At 38.5% G+C, this 25319-nt stretch overlaps 1 protein-coding gene across 11 annotated transcripts in view; it reads left to right on the top strand.

The window, feature by feature from the left end:
* The window catches only part of Ntrk2 (neurotrophic receptor tyrosine kinase 2), a 333650-nt gene that overhangs the window by 5050 nt on the left and 303281 nt on the right, over window positions 1-25319 (top strand). For all 11 annotated transcript variants that reach the window (XM_074052265.1, XM_074052264.1, XM_020153400.2 and 8 more), the window contains 2 exons: window positions 23164-23238; window positions 23351-23422. In XM_074052265.1, coding sequence (XP_073908366.1) covers window positions 23164-23238; window positions 23351-23422 — 147 coding nt within the window. The remainder of the gene's footprint in view (window positions 1-23163; window positions 23239-23350; window positions 23423-25319) is intronic.

Here is a 25319-nt window from a genome sequence, read left to right as displayed (position 1 = left end):
AAAAGGTAGGATATTTTTGTGTTTGCACACACAGTTCAGGCTTAGTTGATTTTTTTGTTGTCAGAATCATTGTTTGAACCCATTTTAATAAAAACCTTCTTATTACAGCATCTGTTATGTTCTTACCCGCTAAGGTGCTATATGTAGGTAGGCCTCTGTTTCTCTAACTATGGCTACATATCCTCCATGCTCAACAGCAAACTAAAAGTGGCAGGTCCTGATATTGGGAGTGGCTATACTGAAGTCATGCTAAGTTAAATTTTGAAACAATACCAGTGTCACATAGAATTGGAATTAGAGTGAAGCCTGTTGTTGGAATTATGTGACTGGCCACTTACACCCCTGTTCTATCAAGTGCCAAACTATATTACAAAAGACAAGCTCTGTCTCACCTAAGTGGTAAAACACACAGTCAAAAATGAGTTATGGGTCTTTTTTTACTACAGTAAAAAGCATATAAAATTTATCTTCTTAAGTATTTTACAGTGGACAGTTCCGTAATGTTAAGTATGTCCACATTCTTGTGGCAGGACATGCATTTTTATATTGCACATGTTTTATGAAGACCAATAGGGATGTTTTCCTGAATTTCTTGGGCGGTTGTTTTCTGATTTAGGGGTAATATTTGGAAACATGGCTAATACCTTTCTCTTAGCACAATATCAATATAGAATTTGCAGCTTCTATTGCCAGAGCATCTATGTGCAATTTATTCTTGGCCTGGCTAAAGCAGTTGTAATATCATGCCATTAATACATTGATTTTGGCCCTCTCACCTTAATAAGTTTTGCCATTGCAATTAATCATACTTAAAAAAATCTTGGCATTCACAAAGATCCAGTGGAAGACATCAGTTTTTATTACTCTGATATTTACTTCTCAGCTCCTTCATTGGGGGTTTTAGAACTTTGTACTTTTATGCATTAAAGAACCATGCATTACATTATGAATGTGGTTAAACCACACTGGACTTGTTAATAAATAAGGCAGTCTAATTTACATCATTCATTATTTAATATAATTTGCAAGCTGGAGTTGAAAACATGCTGTCTTCCTAGCAGAGGTATTTACAGACTTCAACTCAGCACAACCATTTGGAATCCTTTTAGTTTCTGCTTGTCATCTCTGCAACATGGAGATTTTTGTTACACTGAGTAAAACAATGGAAAAGCCCCTTGACCTTTCTGACCCTACTTTCTCCAATCTCCCCCTCCCATCACCATCATTGACTGTACAGGAAAATGTGTTTGGTTTTTTTTCCCTCTCTGAAAAGTGATATTTCCTTATGGGAATTCAGAGCACTAGCTTAAGAGAAGGGCCTGGTTATATGTTGTTACAAGCAAGCAATGGAAGGTTGAAACAGTGTGGTCACAGCTCCCTAGTGCTGAGCTAGGTCTGTTTAAGGTCATTCACTGTTTCTATCCCATAAACTTCTTTTTGTGTTTGTTTCAATATTCCCTTGTAAAAACGTTTTCTAAACTGAAGAGTTGGCTGAGCAGCTGAAAGTTGAGGTCTTTTTCTCCCTAGGAACAGGCTGTATGATCTCTTTGACTATATCTAGGTCGTAGGAGTTTAAAACCTAGAGTTTTTTTGTTTAGCCAGGGAAGGGGAATTGAATTTCTTTTCTTTTCCTTTTTTTTTTTTGTCTTGAGTAGTAAGCAAGTGTGTCTGGTTTCAACTCATTGCTCACCTTGCCTGTTAGGGAAAGAAACATTGTCAAACCATTATTGAAAACCATACACTGGCATTATCCTTCAGGCTAATTTGACTCTACCACTTTTCTAGATAGCTTTTCATAGGTTCAAAACCCATAGGTATATTGTGGCATTGAATCTGCAAGCAATGCCAGTATTTAGCTCTCTTGATACTGATAAATGGATGATTTAGGAGAAGAGAGGTTATTTAGGCATGGAAAACTTTCTACTTGCTTGGGGGGTGTGTGTGTGTGTGTGTGTGAGAGAGAGAGAGAGAGAGAGAGAGAGAGCGAGAGAGAGAGAGAGAGAGACAGAGAGAGAGAGAGGCCCTGAACCTTGGATTATTAATAGTTGATTGATCACTTTCATAAGCTACTTGGTCAAGCTATTTTAAAACACAAATCCCACCTTCCAGTCCCAGATGGCAGAGATCTGAGCTCTGCAGTAGTCTGACAATTTTAGCCCTACATTTGATTGCTGATCGATCTCCATTAAAAAAAGGCAAAGATTCCACATAATCAGGTTGCCTTCTTACCACTTACTTTGCTCTCTGGAGTGTCGAAGGGATTGGGAAGTCATAAATACTGATTTGGGAGATGAATGAGTAAACGTTCCTAAAGTTATAAAAAACCCTACCTTCCCAGAAAAAAACAATGTATACATATTATGTTCTTTCTTTACATGTTTCAAAAATTTTTAAAAAGGACATTATGGAAAACTGGAGTCAGGAGACCTGGGAGGGTGTCCCAAGTCATCAGTCACCAGTAACTCTTACCTGGTCTCGAAGCAGCACCCTAATGCCTCTGAGCTCACATTGTTGAATGTATAAACAGAGGGTGTTGGGTTTCCCCTGACTCTGAACTTGCCTGAACCTTCAGTTCTGGGGGTACTGCAGTTTGTATATCAGCTGTGGAGGAAGGAAGTGACTAGAGGCAGCAGTGTGAGAATTGAAACCTTTGGTCTTGCATGGACATGTTTCCATGCCTGCTTTGAACTCACCACAGCATGTCTTTTTAATGGAAGCTGCTAATAAGGCTGGTAGCTCGGTAGTACTGGGCTAATAAGCTGGGGTCACAGGGTCAGTGTTCAAAAAGGTCACTTGGAATCAGGACCTTGGAAAGGCAAGGGACCTTAAAATGATCTGCTTAACCTCCTCTTTGCAAATGCCAAGGGAAGTGAAGAAAGTTCCTAAGACCACACTTCATTAGAGGCCATGAGGGAGCTAAAAGTACTTAGTGGGCTCTTCATCAGGGTGCCTCTCCTCTGCTCCCTGTCCTCAGACTGAGTTCTTAACTCCAGTGTGCCACTAGCAAAGGGTCAGCAATGAGAAACAAGCTTAGGATGGCTAAGTCTGTGCAATCTTGCCTCTATGTGAGACCAAGTAGTTAACAAGTGCAGGAGCTATGGCAGAACCTGAAGCAAATACCTTCTCTTCCATAGGAAGACATTTTTTTTGTTTAGTTGACTATGAATATATATAGTCACATATATATATATATATACACACATACTATATGCATGTGTGTATATATATATGCATATACATTTAATTTCAATGTTTTTTCTTGTTTAGGCAATTAATACACAGAGGAGAGCTGCAAAGAAAAGTCCTTATGAGTTGGTACAATGAGGAATGCTAGGCCATCTGGTGGGTTGGCACTGGAGGGAATACAGAGAGCACAGAGCAGAATGAGGGTTGTGGCCCCTGGAGTCTTCATCACAGTCGGGGGAGGTTGTATAAGTGGAGGAACCCACAACCCTTTATACCAAGTCTGCTAGGTCCCATGAAAGACTTCTGACCAGAGAATATTTCTTTCCTGACTTCTCTTTTGCTCCCGTCTTTCCAAATGCCCTAAGATTGGTGACTGAGATCAGCAGCTGAGCTGATGAGCCAACTTCAGAATCTATTTAGCTACCATTTTGGATGTTGTCCACAGCCTGCTCTGAGACTTTTCCAGTAAGAATGTATCTCTGAGATGTACCTCTTGTTGCATGTGGGGCTTATCCCCTACAACCTGAAAGGAGTGTTACAGACGTCTGCTTTTTTTAGGTTTAAAATCTCACTCTGAAGTAGGTGAATTACCTTTATGGTCTCTGAAAGATATTTCCAGGTTCAGTTGTTTGCCCAGAGCTCTCTGGTCAAGCAAAGCATGATAAGGAATAGAGTGCTACCTAATGTCTCACTTAAGCTCTGTCAGTTCAACTGCAGCTGGCTTTATGAGCCCAGGCAATTCTAGGAGACATCTGCAAATTTAAATAAATATTCACAGATTAAACAGCATGGCAGGGTTTTTTTCTTCTTTTGTCATCAACTCCCCCCATACTGTTATACTATTAAGAGATACACAATTTGGGTCTCTGTAAATAATGTTACATTTTCCAATATAGAGTAAAACTTAATCACACTCTATTTTGAGCTCCTTTTTATTGCAAAGAAGGATCAATTAGTTTTTAGCACTTCATCCTTTTTTACAATCTTCATTACCCAAGAATTTTCTACCCATACATCCACACATACACACACACACACACACACACACATACACACACTCAAAAACAGTATTTGTGTGTGTACCATTTGTCTATGAATATATGAATCTATGCTAAAACTTCTCTGTGTGATTCTTTCAATTTAATTATCAGGAATTATAAAATTTTCCTGCAAATTGAGCATTTACTTTCTTAAACTTCTCTTTTAATTTTTTAAAAATCATTCTGGGGTTCTCTGGGGCCAGGATCTGAAGGGACATTTCTGAGAGTGAAGTTTGTAAATGTTTGCCAACCCATCTATGCAGAGATTCGTTGTGTCTGTCTTCTGATTCTTTCGTTAGTTTTCAACATAAATCAAAAATGTAATCTGAATCAAAAGATGTTGGAATTTTGGTTTTCTTTCTCTTAAATATAGTGCAGTTGCAAAAGATAGGATCTTTTAAACACTCAGCTTTGGAACAAGCACTGTTTCTACTTCATGTACCTCAAAGTGCCTTGCTGTGAGATGGAGAGGGTCCTTTGTCTAAATCTCTGACTTTTGCTCAATGAAGGGTAGGTTGCCATCCTTCCCTGGGCTTGCCTTACTCATCTGTGTGCAAGGAATGCTGGGTAAGACAGCTTGACATGGTGACCTCTGAATTCCCTGGCAAGGTATGATTTAAAAATTAAAGATAAAACAAAACCAAGCACTTCTCAAAAACAAAATAGAACTTGGCTTCATTTCTCACTTCCTGCTTGAAGTGTTCTTTTCCTTTGCGCTCGTTGTCACCACTCTTACTTTCCCATCTGTATGGCTGCTGCATTTTAGTCTTACTTGTGGGCTCCCTTTCTCTGTTCCTCCCTTAAAAGTTTCTGTCCTACGGCTACTTCTCTTTCTGGATCATCCTTGACTTCTGTTGTCTTCTTCATGCCAATCATATCTGGATTTATGTTTTCATAAACTTTTAGTGAGGCTCTTTGGGCCCATAACCAAGTGCTACTGAATACCCCTCTTGGATGCTGAGTAGTGTGTCACACTCAGTACTTACAAATTAAACTTATCATCATTGCTCCCAACTTATCTCTAGTGCTGTTCATCTTAATGGATGGCACCTGAGGTCCACTCAGGACTACAGGCCAGAAACCTTGACTCTGTCCTCTAACACCTATATTCATTCACTTAACAAGGCTTGCCAATTCATTTTCTTAAACATTTAAGTTTGTTCACTGCTTTTTATCTTTATAGCCCATTCCCTTTCTCCTTCACTCCCTCTTTACCCCTTTTTTCTTTCTTCAAATATTGATTAGCGTCTTTTCTGTGTCCAGGAATTGTACTAGGTAGTTGGGATATGGTAAGAAAGACTAATCTGGCCTCTTCTTACCAAGCTTGTAGTCTGGAAGGGAAAACAAGCATCAAATAAATGCATACATAAAAGCAATGTAATTTATTCATTATCATCTTTTTCTTAAAATACTGCAGCAGATTCCTAGTTTGAATTCCTGTTTCCAGGTTATTTTCTACACATAGGTAGCACTGTAGTTGGAGAGATCTTTTCAAATGTTGATTTTTATCATGACACTGCTTTTAATTGCCCTGGGCCCTCCCATGTCTCATAAAATTAACTCCAAAGTTTTTTTAGTTAAAAAAATAAAACCAGATTGTCCTCATATTGCAATATAAAGAGGCCTACAATCACTAAATGTACCATAACACACAGATCAGCGTAACAGTGTTCAAAACATAACACCAGCAGATCTATAAAGAAGAACAAATTATAACTGGAAGTCTGCTTGGTGATCCTGGAATTAGAGCAAGGCCATTTAACTCTGCATTTGAAATGCTCACTGGCATTGAGCTTGCCTGAGGCATCCATCTCCATAATGGGAGCGCCTTCACAAAGGGAATGTAGAACTTGAAGTACTTTGGCCCAGACCTATGTCCCTGGTTGGACACTCCTCATTCTCTTCTTTATTCACTGCCCAGCACCAATTCTGATTGATGCATTCTTTTCTTTGGAAAGGTTAGTGCTTTTAGCCAAGACTTCCCAAGCCTGGGAGTCTTTCACATTCTTTACAGCGATTTTGCATATCTTTTCTCTGAAATGCATTAATTTTATTGTCCAAGATTTTTTAGTAATTAACTTTTAAAAAGCAATAACTGAACATGATAAAAAAAATCCAAACAGTGCAAAGGGCTGTGTTAATGAAAAGTGAGTCTCCCCTCACCCAACCCCTGCCCACAAACTTCAACCCTTCAATCCCTCACCCTCCTCTCCAGTAGCTACTGCTGACTTTATTTTGCACGATATGGCAGGTATAGCTATTTTTGGTTTATATGCAAATGCTATTTCCACCATCTTTCACTTCATGTGTCTAATCAATGTTTATATGAGCACATATACATAAATATTTTCTTTACAACCATGGTAATCCATTGAATGATCGAACAGCCAGGTGTGCAAGTCTTGCATACATGGATGACTTTACTTACAGGAAAACTTCCTAGAATTTCAATCACAGGGCATTTGTGAGATATTTGTGATTTTAATAGATATTGCTAAGTTATCTTACAAAGAGATCAGGTCATTTTATTCTCCCACCAGACCTTGGGAGTACATGCTTTTCTGCATCTAAGCCAGTGTTATTTGTTATCAGACCTTCTGACCTTTCTCAATCAGATCTTGAGAAATAGTATCTCAGTTGTTTTGTTTTGCAGTTTTGTAATTATGACCCAGATTGAAAATATTTTTATATGTTTGTAAATCATTTGTGTTTCTTTTTTGGTGAATCACACTGTCATATCGCTTAGCCATTTTCTTATTCTATTGCTTTTGGTGGCCTTTTACAAATATTGATTCAAACATCTCTTTAAACAGTAGGAAAATTTTTCTTTTGCCTAACATTTTGCATGTCTTCCAATGTCAATTATGAATTATGATATCCTTCTTCCCCTCCACTCCTCTTCTTCTGAAGAAGAATTAATTTTTAGTAGAGTTGATTATTTTATTTATTGCTTTTATGTTGTAGATATGGCTAAGAAGAGTCTTCCCTTCTCTAAGAGTATAAGACAAGCTTCCTATATTTCCTTCTACTATTTTTTTGCCCTGAACGCTTTATTCAATCTGGACTTTTGAGATGATGTAACAGTTGCTTCATTATGCTTCAAAATAACTCATCAGCCAAGTAAATGTCTCAATACCATCAATTATTTAATCCTATCTTTCCTTCACTAGTTTAAAATGACAATTTTGTTTATTAGAAGACCACATTGGGCTGGTGGAGTGGCTCAAGTGGTAGAGCACCTGCCTAGCAAGTATGAGATCCTGAGTTCAAACCCCACATACTGCCAAAAAAAAAAAAACCCACCTTTTTATTTGAGCCTATTTTTGGATTTATGTTATCCTACTAATCAGTCTGTATATTTATATGTCAGTACTACACTTTACTTCCTAAAGCTTCATATGACTTTTTTTTTCTTTCTAGAAGTGCATCTTACCAGTTTTTTTCTTTCAGAAGTTTTAGGATTATTCTTGTAATAATCTTTCTATATGAATTTAAGGAACTGCGTCTCCCCACATTATATTGGTGTTTTTAATTGAGATAGCATTACATTCATTGTACCAAAACCTACTAACTTCCTAACAATTCTTAAAAGCACTGTGTCCTCAGGTTTGCTGTCATTTCTCTAGTCTTTATTTATTTATTTGTTTTTGGTCTTACTCATTCTTGGATGTCATGATAAAGCCACTCTGCCACTCTGAGCTTTCAGCTCTGAGCTGTACTCTTACTTGTCTCCCTGGGGCTGGAATCTTTCCACTGCCTCTATCTCTGGCTAGCTCCTGCTTATCTGTTAGGCCCCAGATCCCAGGCCACTTGTTCTGGCTCCGAGCATTTGTACTATGTCCTGTCACCATGTGTTCTTCTAGCATTCCCATGTTTCCCAAGCACAGCACAGGTCACTCAGTATCCTGAGTGCACACCTGGGTACCTGCTTGTACACACCATTAGGGAATAAACTATATGAAGACAGGACCATATGGATCTTGTGTAAACAAGCTCTTTCCTGGCACCTAGCAAAACATCCTAGTCCTCCACATTGTGCACACACACACACAAGTGATACACACATGTGATATGCACACATGTGATACACACATCATATACACCCAATATACACACTTGATACACACGTGTGATATACACACAACATACTTATGTGATACACACACATGATATACACATATGACACACATAATATACATATACATGATACACACATAATGCATACATGTCGTATACACATGTGATATACACAATATACACACATTGATATACACACACCTCCCCACACATCCACAAATCTGATTTAGATTTCCAAATGAGAGTATGAGTTTCTCTCTGGGCCATCAATATGTAAGCCTCTGGACATGACTTCAGAAAAGTCATCAGGTTCAGATGTTTATTTATACAAATAATCTTTGCTGAATTAAAATGCACAATGTTAAGTTCACGCACAGTAAGAAATTGATTAATTGTGGAAAGAAAAAGAGGCAAAATCTTAGTGAGGGAGCCTCACTATGTACCCAACAGGAAAGAAGGACAGCCATGAGATAGGAGGATTTGGGCCAAGCAAATGAAGACAGATGCAGAGTAGGCAAGAGCAATAGCAGAGAAAAATCCAGGGGCAAAGAATCATTCTGGGGACATCTGATCTCCAAGAAACAAATTGATCTAATGAGAGAGATTTGTGCTTTTTCCATCCTGTAACAGCTAATAATGGATAGCCTTGCAGATCAATTGCAGTTTTCCCTGCAGCTGCATTTATGGTGCTTTATGTAAAAGTGATGTTGGAGTGAGGTTTCAGATGTGATTCATCCTCCTTGTAGTATGGATGGTAAAAGCTATTCATTTTTCTCAAAGAACTGGAAGCATCAAAAGTGTAAAAAGATCATGTGTCATGGCCAGTTTAACGTGCTGTCTGAGAGCATGCACGCGTGTGCCTTTGTGATCAAACTGTGTTGGGCTGATCCTGTGTATGTTTCCTGGGGCTTCTTTCACATTTGTAATAATTAACACTGTTAGGCATCTGAGAAATTTTGATAGTTGTTTTCAAACCTGATCAAAAGACATGACATTGGAAGGATGTCAAAAGTAGAGTGGGAGAATCTACAGGTGAACAGATTGTGTTGAGTAATCTGAAAAGATCTCTCTCTCTTGAGATAAATAACATGCATTTATTTATGTTTGCACAGTGCAGTATGTTCATAATATACATATGAATGAAAATGATTTAGGCTGTTTGTACTGTGGATATTAAATCTTTTGAAAGAAATGGGCACTATGGGACTCACATAGGTGTTTCACTCTGATGAGAAAAGTCTTATGTTTAGTTGAGTCACAGGTTTCATGATGAGCCTGGGCAGTCCTCTGGAATCTTAACTTCTTAGCTGTCTCATTTATTCTTTCAAGGAATTACTCTCTCACCAGTAAAAATCATTTTCTGGAGATGAATTCCCTAGTGCCTAGAGGGTGCTATTGAGCCTTTTACTTACCTAGCTTATCCTAGGATCCACTCGGACACTATTTTCCCTTTATTTCATCTTATATCTATATATGTACAGTTCAGAGAGTGATAAATAATCACTTGACAAAGTCATCTTTTCCTGTGGAGAGCTGAAATGGAAGACATGGATTAACTATTTATATGTGCCTATTTTGATTGATTCATTCAATTATTTAGTCAGTCAACAAATGTGTTTTGAGTCCCACCAGGCACTTTTCTGGATCCTGGCTGACAAGGCTTAGGTCAGCTCCTATCATTTATACTGTTTTTATAGCCTGTTTCAAGAGTATAACTAGAGGCTCTCATCCAGTTGGATAACCTCACCCTTCTCCTTCAGCAACTCAAGGGACCTTAAGGCAGGGTTGTGGACAAGGGAGACTGCACATCCAACTGAATTCTGTCAATACCACCATAAACAGCAGCCTTGGATTGACCCTTCCCCCACACTGTCACGTGTAGGGTTGTGCATATCCATGGCATGGTATGCTCTATGGATAGACCCAAACAAATGTCTGCACAGGCTTTAGGAGTAGACTCCAGGTTTTGGGGTAGAGAATTCTGAGATCTCGTGTACCTGGTAAAGAAAGGAGAAAATGATCTCCAGGTATGAGTCTCTTGCACTGTGGACTTCCTCCTTGCCTCATGTGGAAGAACTTGCTGGAGAAATACAGAGTGAGGGTTTGAAAATGCCTAGGCCCATTGCTTATAGTTCAGGGCCTAGCAGTCAACCTGATCAGGCCATTGCCCTGTTGGTCTAACTGCACTGTGGTGATATCATCCCAGTCAGACAGATCACAGGAAAAGCATGGGTCTGTCTCCAACATGTAATGGGACTGATGAACATCACTGGCTACCTGCTTTCACCGTTCTCTCTGTTCTTCCTCCTGAAAGCTCTGGGTTTAAATGTGGTGTTTCAAGATTCAGCTCATTATGGCTGTGCAATTTTTTTTAAAGCTTGTACCTTCAGAGGAACCTGGAATTGTGAAAACAATCCCTAAAATGTTCCTTCCCCACTACTTTTTCTAAATTGAAAACTCACTGACTATGTCAGTTGGCATGCCTAGGTGGATTGATAAACTAATTTTCCATATTCTTTGGGTGTTTGTGTAGAGGAGTCATACCTGTTGCCATGTAGAATTACTTGTGCGTTACGAGTTCCTTTAGAAAATGTGGGTTCAGTAGCCCCTGCTACTTTGTACTACTTATTAAAGCTTCTTTTGCTACTTCCTCCATCCGGACAAAGAAGCAATAATAGAAACTTTCTCATTGGATTTCTGTGAGATTAAATTGAGCTGATGTGTGTAAAATGCTTGGAACAGTGCCTGACACATAGTTTGCACTGTAGTGTTAGTTTCTATTTTGAGTTTCTGTCCTCAATTATATTTTGGGGGAGAGCAGATTCAGTAAGGCTGGAGGAGAACAAAAAAGCAAAAGTATCTGCTTGAATTTGGCATTGAACAGGCGCTGTGATTAAGAGGACAGATGTAAAGGGCATAAGTCCTTTGGCTTATGTTTGCATTACTCTCATCTTGCAGGACCGGGTGTGCCTAGCTGATTGGGATGTTGACCATTTGTGTGCTAAGCAATCATGAGTTAGATTTAGCTACAATTATTCAGGTCATAGTCTTATATTCTGTAATTGTGTTGTGTGTAATAGTCCTGGTGCACTTTACTTACAAGGTTTTTACTGATGGTTCTTCTGGACATGGAGGTAAACAGTTTCTACTCCATTTTCTCTTGTAATTGTCCTTCTTACTTTTTAAAAATTGTTGTACTGGGGTACATGGTGACATTTACAAAGTTCTTAACAATCTGTCATAGTTGAATTTACCCCCTCCATCATTGTTCTTTATTCTCCTTCCTCCCATTCCTGGAATAGTTTCAACAGGTCTCATTTTTCCATTTAAGTCTTTCTCACGCTTCAGTTTTGCAAGCACTTATCAAATATACATATCTTCTTTTAAAAATGTGCTAAAGTACACATAACATAAAACTTTAACTATTTTGAAGAGTATAATAAAGTGACATTAAGTTCATTCCTGTGTTGTGCAACCATCCATGTCCAGAACTCTTTCACTTTGTAAAACTGAAACTCTACGTATTAACCCAAAAGTCTCCATATCTGCTTCCCCAGATCCTGGCAACCACTGCTTTCTCTGTGTGAATGTGACTGCTCCAGACACTTCAAAAATGTGTTTTTAAATAATGATATCCCTTGATTAAAGGTTTTTCTTTTAAATAAGAGATTTGCTTAGAATTTTAGGTGCATTCGCACTTCCTTTCTAAAAAAATAACTTCTCTTTATTGTAGCCTTACACAGCAACTACTTATGACTGGGATTCCTTTCCACTAGCACTTTTGTAGTTTACTCCCCCAAAAGTAATCTCTGGCTTTCTATAACAAGTGACTAAAGGCTAACATGAGAAGTGAAACACTGAAGATAAAATTGGAGGTGTCTTTCACATTGCATCACTCTCTTTACTCCCAGTGCCCATAAATGTTAGTTGAAAAATTGTGGCAAAATCAAAACAGCCCCTCACAGAGGTCTTAAACTTTTACCACTTGAATCAATCTCCTTTCTTGACATTTTGCCTGATGTTCATTTTTCTCTATGATGTGCTTGATCTATCCTGAAGCTGGAGCAGAAATATTAGTTCCAAATTTCCTCATGTGCACGATGATTTGGCCTGCCTAAAGGTCAAGAACTTTCTAAACCCAACTCTGCTATGATTCGTGCTGACTTGAATGCTTCTTAGAATTCTCACATCCCAGGCTCATTATTGGACTTTCTTTCTCACGAGTCATAAATACAATATTGGTTTTCTTGAAATAACAGGGGAAGAAGAAAGGCATTTTTTTAATGTGCTGGATTGGAGTTTTAAGAAGGTTTCATTTTTTAATGAGCATTCATTCATTCTTTCTTTCTTTTTTTTTTTGCAGTACTGGGGTTTGAACTCAGGACCTACATTTTGAGCCACTCCACCAGCCCTTTTTTATGATGTTTTTTTCCTCCCCTTGGCTGACTTTGAACCATGATCCTTCTGATCGCTGCCTCCTGAATGGCTAGGATTACAGGCATGAGCCCCTGGCACTTAGCTTTCTTTTTCTTTTTTGATTAGTGTGTATAAATTGTTCAAAAGGGCTTACTGTGATGTTTCCACATATTTATATACTGTACTTTGATCAAATTCACCCTCTCTACTCTTTCTTATCCTCTTCCCCACTTCTAAACACTTTTACAGGTTTCATTATTCTGTTTTCATATTTACATTTCAGAATGAATGCTCATTAAATTACAGACATATAAAATGGAACTGTACGGGGATTGTTTGGGGGTGGGAACCAGAGAGGGGAGGGTGAAAGGAGAAGAAGGGTGCATGTAAATATGACTGAAGTACTTTATGTACATATGTGAAAAAAGTGATCAGAACTCCAACTACCCCTAATGGTTGGCATAGTTGCTGTAAGTGAGCCCAACATTTGTCCCCAACGTCCTTGTGGTGAAAAGAGAAATTCATTATTAGGAAGGAGCATGCCTACAATTCCATAGGAACACAGCTTTGTCTGGCATGAGGGAAAAGAAAGGGATTTTATTTTTTTTGCCTGGACAAGGAGTGATACAATGCCTAGATTTTATGAAAAATGTAGCATTAAGATTTCATTTTCTTCCTAAGAAGGCTAGTGAAAACTCGGAGAATTGACAAGGACATCAGTTCTGCAAGGAGGCTAAAGTGACCCAAGAATTTAATTTTCCAGTGCGATCATTATGAAGTGATCCAACACAGGATCTCAGACGCTCATCCTTCATTCCCTCTGCTGAGCCAGGCTTCTACAGAAGCTGGCCTGCAGATGATTTGAAGTTGTCCTCTCTGACCAGAGCCTGGAACATTTTCTTCTCCATTGCTGGTTAAGGCCTGATCTGTTCTCCTTGCAAACCAGACAAGCAAATAGTGGGAGCTGACATCTTTTTACAGATACCCAGCATCTGAGTCTGTGTGCTCATCCAGATGGATGCCACCCTACCTGCACGTGAAGATGAGCTGCAGAGGTACCAGCAGGCAGACCCAGTCATGCTGGAAGTGACTCTGTGACTACCTCAGAACTTGGGCCAATGTAGGAGACCCCAAAGCGCCACCTACAGGGCAGCAGAGATGGCTTTTGGTCTAGGGCAGTGATGAGCGTCTGTGACCAGGCTGCTTCCCCAGCCATAGGAAAAATTCCCTCAGGCTCCCATGATTCCTCCCATCCTGAGAGGGATGGAACCCTCCAGTGCCTGCCAGGATGAATTAGCTGCAGAGCACAGCCAGGTCACCCAAGGAGCTCACATATGCTTCTAGTGTTTCCAGACTGATGTTAGAGTACACCTGTCCCAAATAAAGATTTTAGCTTGAACATGAACTTAAAGCACTTTCCTGATAGTAGTTCAATATCAGGACCATTTCTGTCCGGGCTCCTCTTGGTTTAATGTGGCAAAACTGTGTGTGCTTCTTGTATAGGTCTATGCCTTTCCATTTGCTCTGGTAGGTTTCTGTGAGCTATTAAATTATATAAATTAGTTGGAGCACCCCAAAATTATCACAGAAATCCACTTTTTTTCTCCTCTTAGGGATTTCATTTACTGTTGTTATTGGGTATCAAATTATATGTGGTATGTCTGTGTCTGTTTTTGCCAATTTCAAGAACAGAGGAAGTTTCTAAAGGTTTTGGAATAAGTTAGAAGTAACTTTATAAGAAAATGAGGTGATTTTTTTTTAATGTAGTTTCTATGTCATTTCAATTGTTGAGACTTATGTTAGGGATCTCTATACATCTCCTATAAATGTGGGAGAATAGTTGGAGCATGGAAATCTCAGGGGAAATTACAAGCAAGAATTAAATCAGGTGTCATAAAGTTTTTCCACAAGCCAGTAAGGTAGCCAAGGTCAGTCAGAATGTGACCAACTCTACCTGTGCTCCAAATCTGGGAACAGCACCAATGGTTGCCGGGAGCAAATGTTGGTGCAGTTTAGTGTGTTCTTTCTCTCTCTCTTAAAAGAATATGGACATTCAAAATTTAAATTGTGAAAACTTCCTATTTTTAAATGTTAGTATTAATAAAATATTATATTTAAGTGTCCTGTGCTGACCAGATCCAGACCACATGCTGCTTTCTGTGACTTCTGGGCAACTACTTTCCAAGATGCACCCGTTACATTATTTGTAAGTAGGGTCCAATCTTACATCTGCATGAGAGGCTCTGCTAATAAGTGAAATACAATTAACATTTTACTGCTGTCTTTTATGTAGACCTTAAGTTTTTGTTTTCATGATTAATTATTTTTGGTCATAAATTGTGATGTTCCTCATTGGATATCTCCTTGTTGGCAGAGACAGACAAGAATGATACCCCTTTGAGAAACTTCTTTATATTTGGAGGAATTTTTCTTTTTTAATTTTATTTACTTATTTTTATCATTTTTGCATTTAATTACATGTGTATATATTATTTGGGCCACCTCTTGGGAATTTTTCTCATAATTTGTGTACTGAAGGAAACAGAGAGACATTATGGACTTCAAATATCTTCTTTCATTGAATTGGGTACCAGAGGCCTGGTGAGATTAATCTCACTAGCCAGTTGGTTAGGAAAACAGACCTTAAACCTGATTTTCTTCTCATTTTAGATAATATCTAGCATTAATTGAGATCTTCATATGTAGATCAATTTTCTTAACAACCCTGCAAGGCAGTTACTATTATTATTTCATTCACAAAGAAACTGAGGCACAAGGACTTGCATTGGGTCATACACCTAGTAAGAGGTGAAGCTAGTACATTATGCTTATTCCTCTTACTACACCACTTATTCTTTCCCAAGCATTTGAATTCTTAAATTCCCAGGTCATTTGGGCTGTTACAGGAAGCTGCTGTTCTCGGAACTTGGCATTGTGTAAGAATCTGAGGAAGATTTCTTATCTCCTACTCTGGCTTTATACACATTGTACAAGAGATATGGTTAAGTGTCCTCACAGGTTCTTTTCCTTGATTGTTGTTTTCAGGCCATAGTTATTTGTGAAAATCCATTATGTAGAATTTCTAGAAATTATTTCTTATTGAAGGTGCTGCATTTACAAGTCCACAGTCTTAGTATTTCAGTACAGTAGCTAAGAACTCAGATTTCAGAGGCACATAAATCCAAGTTCAAATTCTATTTTGGCAGTCATGTGACCTTGGGGAAGTGAGATGGCATGGCTGAGCCTTAGTTTCCTCTTCTGAAAAATGGAAACAATCATAGTACTCTTTCAGTGGTGGTGTTATTTTATGCTGTGAGATAATCCCTGGATGGCCTGGGACTGGTGACCAGTAAGCACTTCATAAAAAGGGTGTTTCTAACTGCTACTTCCTAGTTCATGGTCAAAAGGAAGCTGCAAGTGCTGTTTCATATCATGTGCTACAGGCCATTTGAATTAAGATTTTGTGCAAGCTTACTTAGTATTTTTTACATTTGTGTCCCCATAGATGGGGTGGTATACCCTCTCAAAAGGGAAACCAGGGTGTGTGAGAATCCAGTCTTGCCCCTTGCATTGGCCCATCACAGTATCAACTGCACCTGCTCCCCAACTTTTCAAAACTCTTTCACAGCTTTTTGCTGAGAAACTGAAGCTACCTTGCTGTAGACCTAGAGAAAAAGGGAAAATTTTAAAAAAGGATTATTATATTCCCTATGAAAGAAATCTTACGGCAGAGAGAACCCTGTCAGAGTTGAAGTGCCTCAGCCCATGGCTCTAAACTTGGGGGCATATCACAGTCATTCATGGCATTTGAGTCATATCTACTTTTATCATATCAAATCCATCTATCCATCCATCCATCCATCCATCCAGCCATCCAACCATCTCTATCTCTCTATATATCCATCTGTCTATATGTCCTTCTATTGTCTACTCTCTAGGGGTAGAGAGTGTGTTGTTGTGGTAGCAGGAAGCAGTTCCATTTTGAAGAATTACTTTTTGAAATATTCACTGTTGCTTGTATTTTCATTTTGATATGTTGCCAAAGTACAGTTCAGATAATAAAGTCTAAGCTAAAAGGAAATTTCACTTTTGAGTAATACTACTGTTAAACTAATATACCCAAAGAAAAGATGCATTAGAAACTACTCTTTGTTGCTTGGGAAGATTACCTAGAGGAATCATTTGAAAGGTTGTTAAAGCAAATGTGAAATCTTTTAAAATGTGACGAGGACCCTTTCCAGGAAATCTGTAATTCAAAACTTTCTGTGAATTTTTTCTAAAATTACCTCTTTTCTTTTCCAAAAACGTATCTTTTTGTTAAGCTCAAGGAGAGGAAATTCTTTATCCTTAAGAAAATGTCTTAGAAAAGGTCCTGAATGTCAAGTTGAGACTGGAGACGTTTTGGTGACAGTAAAAAACAAGATAACAAATAGTATGAACTTTGTTTATGTTTGAATTCTTTATCTGTTGGTTTGATCTAAATGCTTTTTCTCCATTTAAGCCTATCTGGGGATAGGCAGGTATGATCTGCCTAATCTCATACATATATATATACACATACATATGTATGTGATTATCGTGGGTTTTTTTGTAGTTTATTCCATCATTCCCTCCCAGGACAGGTGTTTGTGTCTTTGCTAAGAACCTTTTCTTTTCAGCTTTTCAAACACTGTGACAATGAGTTTTCTTGGAACATCCATTGTCCTGTAGTTCAGAACCACTGGCTCTGAAGATCCCCTGAGGCTATTTCTAATCTTACATTCCTGGGACTGTTGGTTCAGTGGCAAATGCTCATATGCCCAGGGAAACTAGTTTTATCATTTTAAAAAATAAATAAGAAATTGGTTTGAATCTGTTGTGTGTAATCTAAATTTACTTTTAGATTAAACAAATTTTGCTTTTAAAATTGGTTCTTCATGTCTCTCTGTTATTGTCCTTGCTTTGCTTCCATGTTTTCTTCATGACAACTGAAGTTGTTATAGGATCACAATCTTCATTTAGTCCTGTTGTGTATCTTCTGTGCACATCCCTATATATGTCTGGCCTCTCCAGTGGGATTATAAAAGCTCCAGCTGGAAGATCTGGTATTCTATTTGAGTGCAGACATTGACTCATTGTTGGGAAATGGTGATGCAGTGGGATAAATAGGATCCCAATGTTTCAAAGTTAACAGTTCTATTGTGGTGTTAGGGTAATTGAAAAGTAAAGTTGTAGGTGCAAAAAGTGCCTACTTTCCTTCTAATTTTTAATTACAGACATAAGAATTGCTAATCAATGCTTAAAAATGCTTGCCAAGTAATGGAATAAAAATATTCTAATTGGAAAAAGCAGTAAGTGTTTCAGGTCTTATATCTCAGGGTAGATTTAGGTGAATATGTCGAAATACTCAACACATGGGATCCAAATTTTAAGACTATAGATCATGGTCTTTGGATGTGGTAAACATGAAAAAGAGCAGTAAAACCAACTCTGAGATTCTAGCAAGTGTCTTATGTATGGGCTTGAAAATGGAGGAAGGCATATTTTGGGCGTCAGAGTCAATAGTGATTCTTGACAGACTGTTGACTAGTGAGGGAAGGGTCAGTGGTCCTGTGGGGTTAAGGAGGTAAGTGAGAGAAATTCTTAAGATTATCACATTGCAAAACTCCCAGTCTACCCCAGTCTTTTTGTCACAATTTGAAGGCTGCTGACTGACCTAAAAGGGAGTGAAGTCAACATCTGCAGGTCAGAGGGGAAGATGGTTAGCTTTCTGTGAAGAAACAGAGCTCTGTTGACCTCCTGTGAGATTCCTGTGAGGCAGGCTATGAAGGAGGGGCTGTGTTTAAAACCCTCTGGGTCCTGAGCTTTCTAGAACTCTGGGCATGGGTCAAAGGAGCTAGAGGTTGTCATGGAGAAAAAGCTCCTGACAGGCCTGTGCCAAAATGCTGGCCTTTCCCACTGCTTCCTTGGAGAGTGAAAGCCTTTTTGTAGACTGTTCTGTTAGGCAGAGCCTTCAGAGTTCCCAGGCAATTCATGGAGAATGGTTTTCTGAGGGACTCCTGCTTTTGGTGTCTGAGACAGGAAAGTTAGAGAGGCCTTATGCTGCCAGACTTTCCTGGAGGCAGGTGGAAGCCACCAGGAGGGGGCAGTGCAGCATGCACCTTAGCCTTTTGTTTTTCCCAGAGGCTCTGGGGCCAGGGGCAGAAAGCTGTTAGACTACTGGCCATTTGGGTGGTCCAGGGAAACAGGAACTTGACTTCAGGTGGGTCTGTCCACTGAGTCATTGAGAAGCCTCCGGTCCAGCTTTCCTGTACTCATTTCATTTGCATAGTTGTCTCCTCTTTGCTTTCTTCCTTTCTATCCCTCTCCCACTCTCTCCCTCTCCAACTCTCTCCCTCTCCAACTCTCTCCCTCCTTTCCTTCTCTCTCCTCCCCTCCTTCCTCCCTCCCACCCTCCCTCCCTTCCTTCCTCCCTTTTTTCCTTCTTTCCTCTTCATAAATTAAAAAAAATTCACGAAAGCATAATGATATGCTTCATGTACTTATATGCAGAACCGATTCTTTAATATTTTGTCTTTTCACTTACAAATCATTAATCTTTTAATTATAGGAGTAGATGAGCAGTTTAATTAAATAAATCATTTAACAGTGTAAGTTTCTTTATCCCAGTCCTGTTCTTCTTTCCCAAGGCAAACTTCGTTGCAATTGCCTTTTTATACTTTACATATGTACTGTGAACACTATGTGGCATTGTTTCTGTGTATTTTAAGCTTCTACCTAAATTGTTTTATATTATATGTGCACATCAGTATTTAATTCTGCTTATTTTCTGAATTTATCAGGGTTATGTCTTTCTGCTCAAATATGTAAATTGATTCAATTTAATTTATGTATTTAACATGTCTTATTTTTTTCATGTTGCCATTTCTTATTGAATGGATACTTGGGTTGTTTCTGACTTTTGTCTCCTTTATAAGGAGTACTGTAATGTTCTACTGACTGTCTTACAGTGAGTATTTTTGTATCTTTTCCCTTGTGTTTATGTGTGAGAACTTCTCTCAGGTGAATATCTAGAAGCAGAATTCCTGGGCCACAAAGGGTGCCAATTTATATTTTTTCAGGATATAAAGTGTTCATCAGAGTGGTTATACCAAGTAACACTCCCTCCAACAGTGTGAGAGAAACTCCCACGTCCTTAGAAACGCATTATATTGTCAGACGTTAAACATTTTGGCAATCTAGTGGGAGAAGAATGTATGTCACTGTTGATTGAATTTTCATTTCCAATTCCTTGTGAGATGAGCAGCTGTTCATGGGGTTCTTGGCCACTGAGATTTTCCTTTGTGGATTGTCAGTTATGCACATCACTGGCTTCCTCTCTAATGCATGATTCCTCACTCAGTGATAACTAAGAAGAGTTTCTTAGGTGACAGATTTCATGAGCATTGTATAGCTCACAAATAAATTGTAGATGTCTCTACAGGTGGTAACTTACCAGGGGGAGCTTTAGAATGGACTGCTGGAGGAGCACTGCAGACCTTTAAAGCCAGCACTTCTCTTAGTCTTTCCATTTTGACCAGCAGAAACATGTAGCCAGGGTATTTCATGGATGTGAGGGAGATCTGGCTGTGACATCTGTCATCCCATTCATCTCCAGGGTTGATTCAGCTTATCTGGCTGGCTAGGTGGGTGTCCCCTTCCTTCCTCATGGCTCCAGGTGTGTCCCTCCTGAAGCTGCTCGCTCAGTCAAAGAGGATGACCATCCCCAATGGAGGAGGATCGTTCTTCGGTCCAGGGTATATGAGTCACTGCACTCCCCTGCTAGAACCTCCAAACAAGCTCTCAGGCATTCCTTCCCCACCATGGAAAAGTATCCACTTTTATAATTTTGTATGGTTCTTTTGATTATTTTCAGCAAACTCTCTTGTCTGGTGTTCAATTTGTTGTGCCTTTCTGTGCATTATGTTTGGGCTTCTTTTCATCTCATGAATACTGTGAATTTATCTCTGATCAAATTTATCCTCTTCTTTCTTGGTTGTTGGTGACCAGAAAGCTTACAATTAAAATGTTGGTCCTTTCCTAACAATGTGTTTTAAAACCTAATTCCTGGCCCATTGATGTCTCTACTCTTGCTTTTCTTTCTTCTTTGTCTAATTGTTGGTTTATTGTATTTTATTGAATGTGACTGAGAAGTTTATAAATTAAATATCTGGTTAAATGAAATAAAAATAAAACAAAGGGCATAAATAGCTAAAAGAAAAGTTAAAGATAGGTGATTTGTGCCATAGATGTTGCTTAGGTACCCATAGCATGTCAGACACTTATAATGCTTGGAGGATACAGCAACGATCCAGGTAAAGAGAATGCAGAATTCTCAGGTGATTTCAGAGCAATAATAGGCACAATGTTAATTAACTCAGCAAGAAGGAGAGGACAGGCTTGTCTGGAAGTCCTGATGGTAACTACAAAGTAAACCTTCCCCACGTTTTCTACCACTTTGCTGCCAGTGGCATAAAGAAAGCATTAATATCATTGCAGTCTCTTGGAAGCAGTTTTCATTGTGAGATGATTTACAAGAGTGAGGTCATTGTGCTCTCTACTAAAATGTTGGTGCAATGAAAGTCTTGGGAAATGTCTCTAAACTGTGATGGTTTTGAAACATTTCATAAAACCTTGATGCTGAAAATTGAGCATTCAGTTCAAATGTTGAAGTACTTCTGTCTTCTGTGTCTGGTGGGAGGAGAGAAGGAATCGACTGTTATTCACTTACTGATCTCCTTGCACATTTATGAAGTGTGAGGCCCGAGTGTCAGACAGGACCAAGATGGTTGAAAGGAAGGTACCCTTCCATCTTGGAGGGTGCTTTTTTTTAATGCAACAGATGAATGATTGAAATTATTTCTCTGTGGTGTAATTTGTACCCTCAGAGAATTTATCTATCTTTATTTTTAAAAAATTTTCCTGAATTTTTGCCGTACATTCTGTAATTTTCTTTCTCCTACTAAGTAGAAAGGATACTGTGCATTCTCTCTCTCCTTGTTTAATGTATTTGTCATCATTTTAACTCATTGTCAACATCAGGGTTACATTTTTAGTGTCTTAGTTGAAATATATTATGCATCTTAAGTATTTTCAAAAATGAGATGGGAAAATTCATCCTTGCATATCTTCATGTAGTATGTTCATAAAAGTGTTATCTGTATGTTTGTCCTCCTTCCCACCCTCCTTCCTTCCTCCCTCCCTCCCTCCCTCCCTTCCTTCCTTTAGTACCTACCTTGTGTAAGGGACTGAGCTAGGTGCTGCAGTGAATATTAAGAATTATAAAACAGTTCTATCTTCAAGGAGATTGTGATTCAAGAAAGTTAATAGAGACAAGTACTTAGATAACTATAGTACAAGGTAGAGTATAGGAAATTCCAGTATGGTAATTTTAATAGTTATATTTATACTACTAGAGACTTGACTGATTGCAAGCAAAGGATCCAAAGGCTCAAGTGGTGTTTTCAGGATTCTGTCTGTCTTTATGTCAACTTAGCTCTTTTTCCTTCGGCTGACTTTATTCTTGGACACTCTTTCTTATAGCAGAAAATTTTACATTGGGAACTATAGGCCTATGTAATTCTTCAGCTATGATTCTAGAGAACAAGAGAAACTCTTTCTCCTCCAGCATTCACTTGCTTTATCTTAGAGAAGATTCTCATTGGTCTAATTGAGGTCACTTTCATATCTCTAAGCCAATCATCATGGCCAAAGGGATAGAGTTCTCTGTTTAGCCTAAGTCATTAGTCTACTCCTCTGTTGAGGGTTTGAGGTGTGGGAAGTGAAGGCACTAAAGATCATGTTGGCGTTGTGAAATGTGGTTCCTCAAAGGAAAAAAACTGGAATTGTTACTGACAAACTCAAAAGGAGAAGATGTTAAGCTAGAAAAACAGAGAGAGTGGAGCAGAGAGTGGTGGAATGGGGAGGGGAAATGCACCTCAGTGTTTTAAGAGGTAAAAGTCCAAGTGACTGCATCTCTTGGAATGTGAGGGCAGATGTGACTTTTCTTATATTGTGAGAACACCAACATCCTTGCAACTGTCTTCATAAAAGTGGAACACGGTTGAGAGGTAGTAGGTATATTTCCAAGGTACTTTCACCTTTATATACTGGTGAGATACCCTGAAAGGGAAAGAAAACTGAATGTATTAAGTGAAAGGTCAGCAAAAAATGAGGAAAAAAAAGAAAAAAAAAAAAGAAAGAAACCTGATGAACTGGTCGTTGACCATAAAACCTGGTCAGTTATGGTTTCTTCTCAGTCATACTGTATTTTTGGCCTTGCTGTATCAAAAGAACATGAGAGGGCTGGGGTGGGTGCTGAAGGATCTCCCTGGGCATCTTGGTGAGGGTAGATGGAAGTTAACCATCATTTTATTTTACTGTGTACATTTGAAGTCACTGATATGCCCCTTCTGCTTTATTACAGTTTTATTGCAAATCAGAAAAGGTTAGAAGTCATCAATGAAGATGATGTTGAAGCTTATGTAGGACTGAAAAACCTGTGAGTACTCAGACTGTGTACACCATCACAGAGTTTTTTTGTGTGCTTTACTCTGGTCAGGCAGACATTCACTGTTTAGTTCTAATATGCATGCAATTATGTGTTTTCATAGGACAATTGTGGATTCTGGATTAAAATTTGTGGCTTATAAAGCATTTCTGAAAAACAGCAACCTGCAGCACATGTAAGTAGAGATTGATTCTTTTGCTTCCCAGGGCCCAATTTATTCAATATTTTCCCCTTCTGTTTATTTTCCTTCTTTTCCAGTTCTAAGCCTCCTTTTAAAAGTTAGTATAGCTGTGATAATAGCTTAGAAACATTAGCTTTGATTTTGTTTGATTTCTGAATGGCTTCAGAAGGGTATTTAGAACAGGCTGTTTATTCCCTTTCATGAATTTCTGGGCCATTTCCATCTTGGACAGAGCAATAGGCCAACAGCAAGGAGTCTGATGTGAAAGCTATGTCCTTGCACAGAGTCCTTGATTCTTTTCCTTGGAATCAAGACATGCTCCCTGGAAGACATCAAACTAGTGGAATTGAAAAAAGCTGACTTGGCCTTGGCCTTCTTAGGGAACTAAATATTACTAATGCTGTACTCCCCCAAAAGGACCTCTTTTTGCAACAACCTTCATTTTCACAACACTGTCAGTCACAGATTAATAAAAACAGAGAAAAAAGCTATTAGAGGGCATGCTAAAGGTTTAGACAATTATTAACAGTGGGAATTTTCCCCCCAAAGTCATGTTGATGCTTTGTCAAATAGAAACATGAAAACTTAGGGGTGGAAGGAGTTATGCTGTTTGCTGCTAAATCCTCTAGATGAAAGCATTTAAGTCAATAGAGTGTGGCCTTCCTGAGAGGCCTCATCATTAACAGATCACCCACACGAAGAATGTTTATGTGTCCTAACCTGAGATCAGTGTCCCCCACGCTCGAGTTTTCAATGGAAGTGTAGTCAGAGGATCATTACCTGCATTCATTGGTTCTTTTGAGGGGACCAAAATCTCTTTGCAATAATGCCTTACATTTCTTACAGTCTACATTTTACCTATAGGGTAAATTAGATGCATTATTTCACTTTATATTTTTTTATGATTGGTAAGGGTGATCTTTTTCATTCTTATTTCATAGGCAAAATCAGACTGAGGGAGCTCTAGAACTTGCCAAGGGGCTAACCCCTCTCCATGTTCTTATGACAAGAATACAGGAAATAAATCAAATTTGTGCCACCCATGTAATTAGAGAATCAACCCTTCTTATCACATTTGTCCTTTTTCTTTTTTGGGGGGAGAACAGTTTTCTGCCTCATTTCCATGGCAGTTATAAAAGGATTCATTTTCTTAGCGTTGATTGCCTGGCTACTGAATGGAATTGGCTTGATATTGTGGAAAATCTTAATCTCATAAAGCCAACATCACGACTTCATATTTTATAGGTGGCATGAATGATGAAGTCACTTTAAAAATAAAGTCTGTACAATTAAGATATAAAGCATTCTGCAAAACATGATAAAACTCTAAGGGAACGTTATTAACACATTTCATTTAAATGCTTTTTGGCATACTCTTTGCAGTCAGTTTGCCTGTACAGATCTGATGTCTGCGTAGGCCTTGATAGCATAAACAAGAGAGAAGTGGGATAGAAGAAAAAGGCAAAATGCTCTAATGCAATCATTGAAATGTAATTAATGACCTCAATGGTTAAACTCTGGTATTTTCATTACAGCTGACCTTAGACTCAAATTACTCAACAACCATATTTCACTGACTGTGTTATCACATCAGTTCTCTAATGTTGTGATTTGAACAGTGAGCTATGGTTAATTATAGTTTTATTAATAGATCTTGTATATTTTGGGGGTTGATATATGGTGGAACAATTTGAAGAATGTTCTAGGTGTACTGCACAGCTTATCTAAAGCTCAATATACACCCCTAAAATATGAAACTAAGAAATGTATATATCCTATATAACTTCCTTACAAAACAGTAGTTGGGAAGCAATCATTGATCAAACTGCAAAAACTCTATTGATATTTGTGGCTATCATCAAATGGTAAGAAGGAGTGAAATTAGGCAAAT

Source organism: Castor canadensis, chromosome 13, assembly GCF_047511655.1.
Source record: "Castor canadensis chromosome 13, mCasCan1.hap1v2, whole genome shotgun sequence".
Classification (NCBI taxonomy): domain Eukaryota; kingdom Metazoa; phylum Chordata; class Mammalia; order Rodentia; family Castoridae; genus Castor; species Castor canadensis.
Note: the sequence above shows the minus strand (reverse complement) of the source record. Positions and strands in the feature narration are given on the sequence as shown.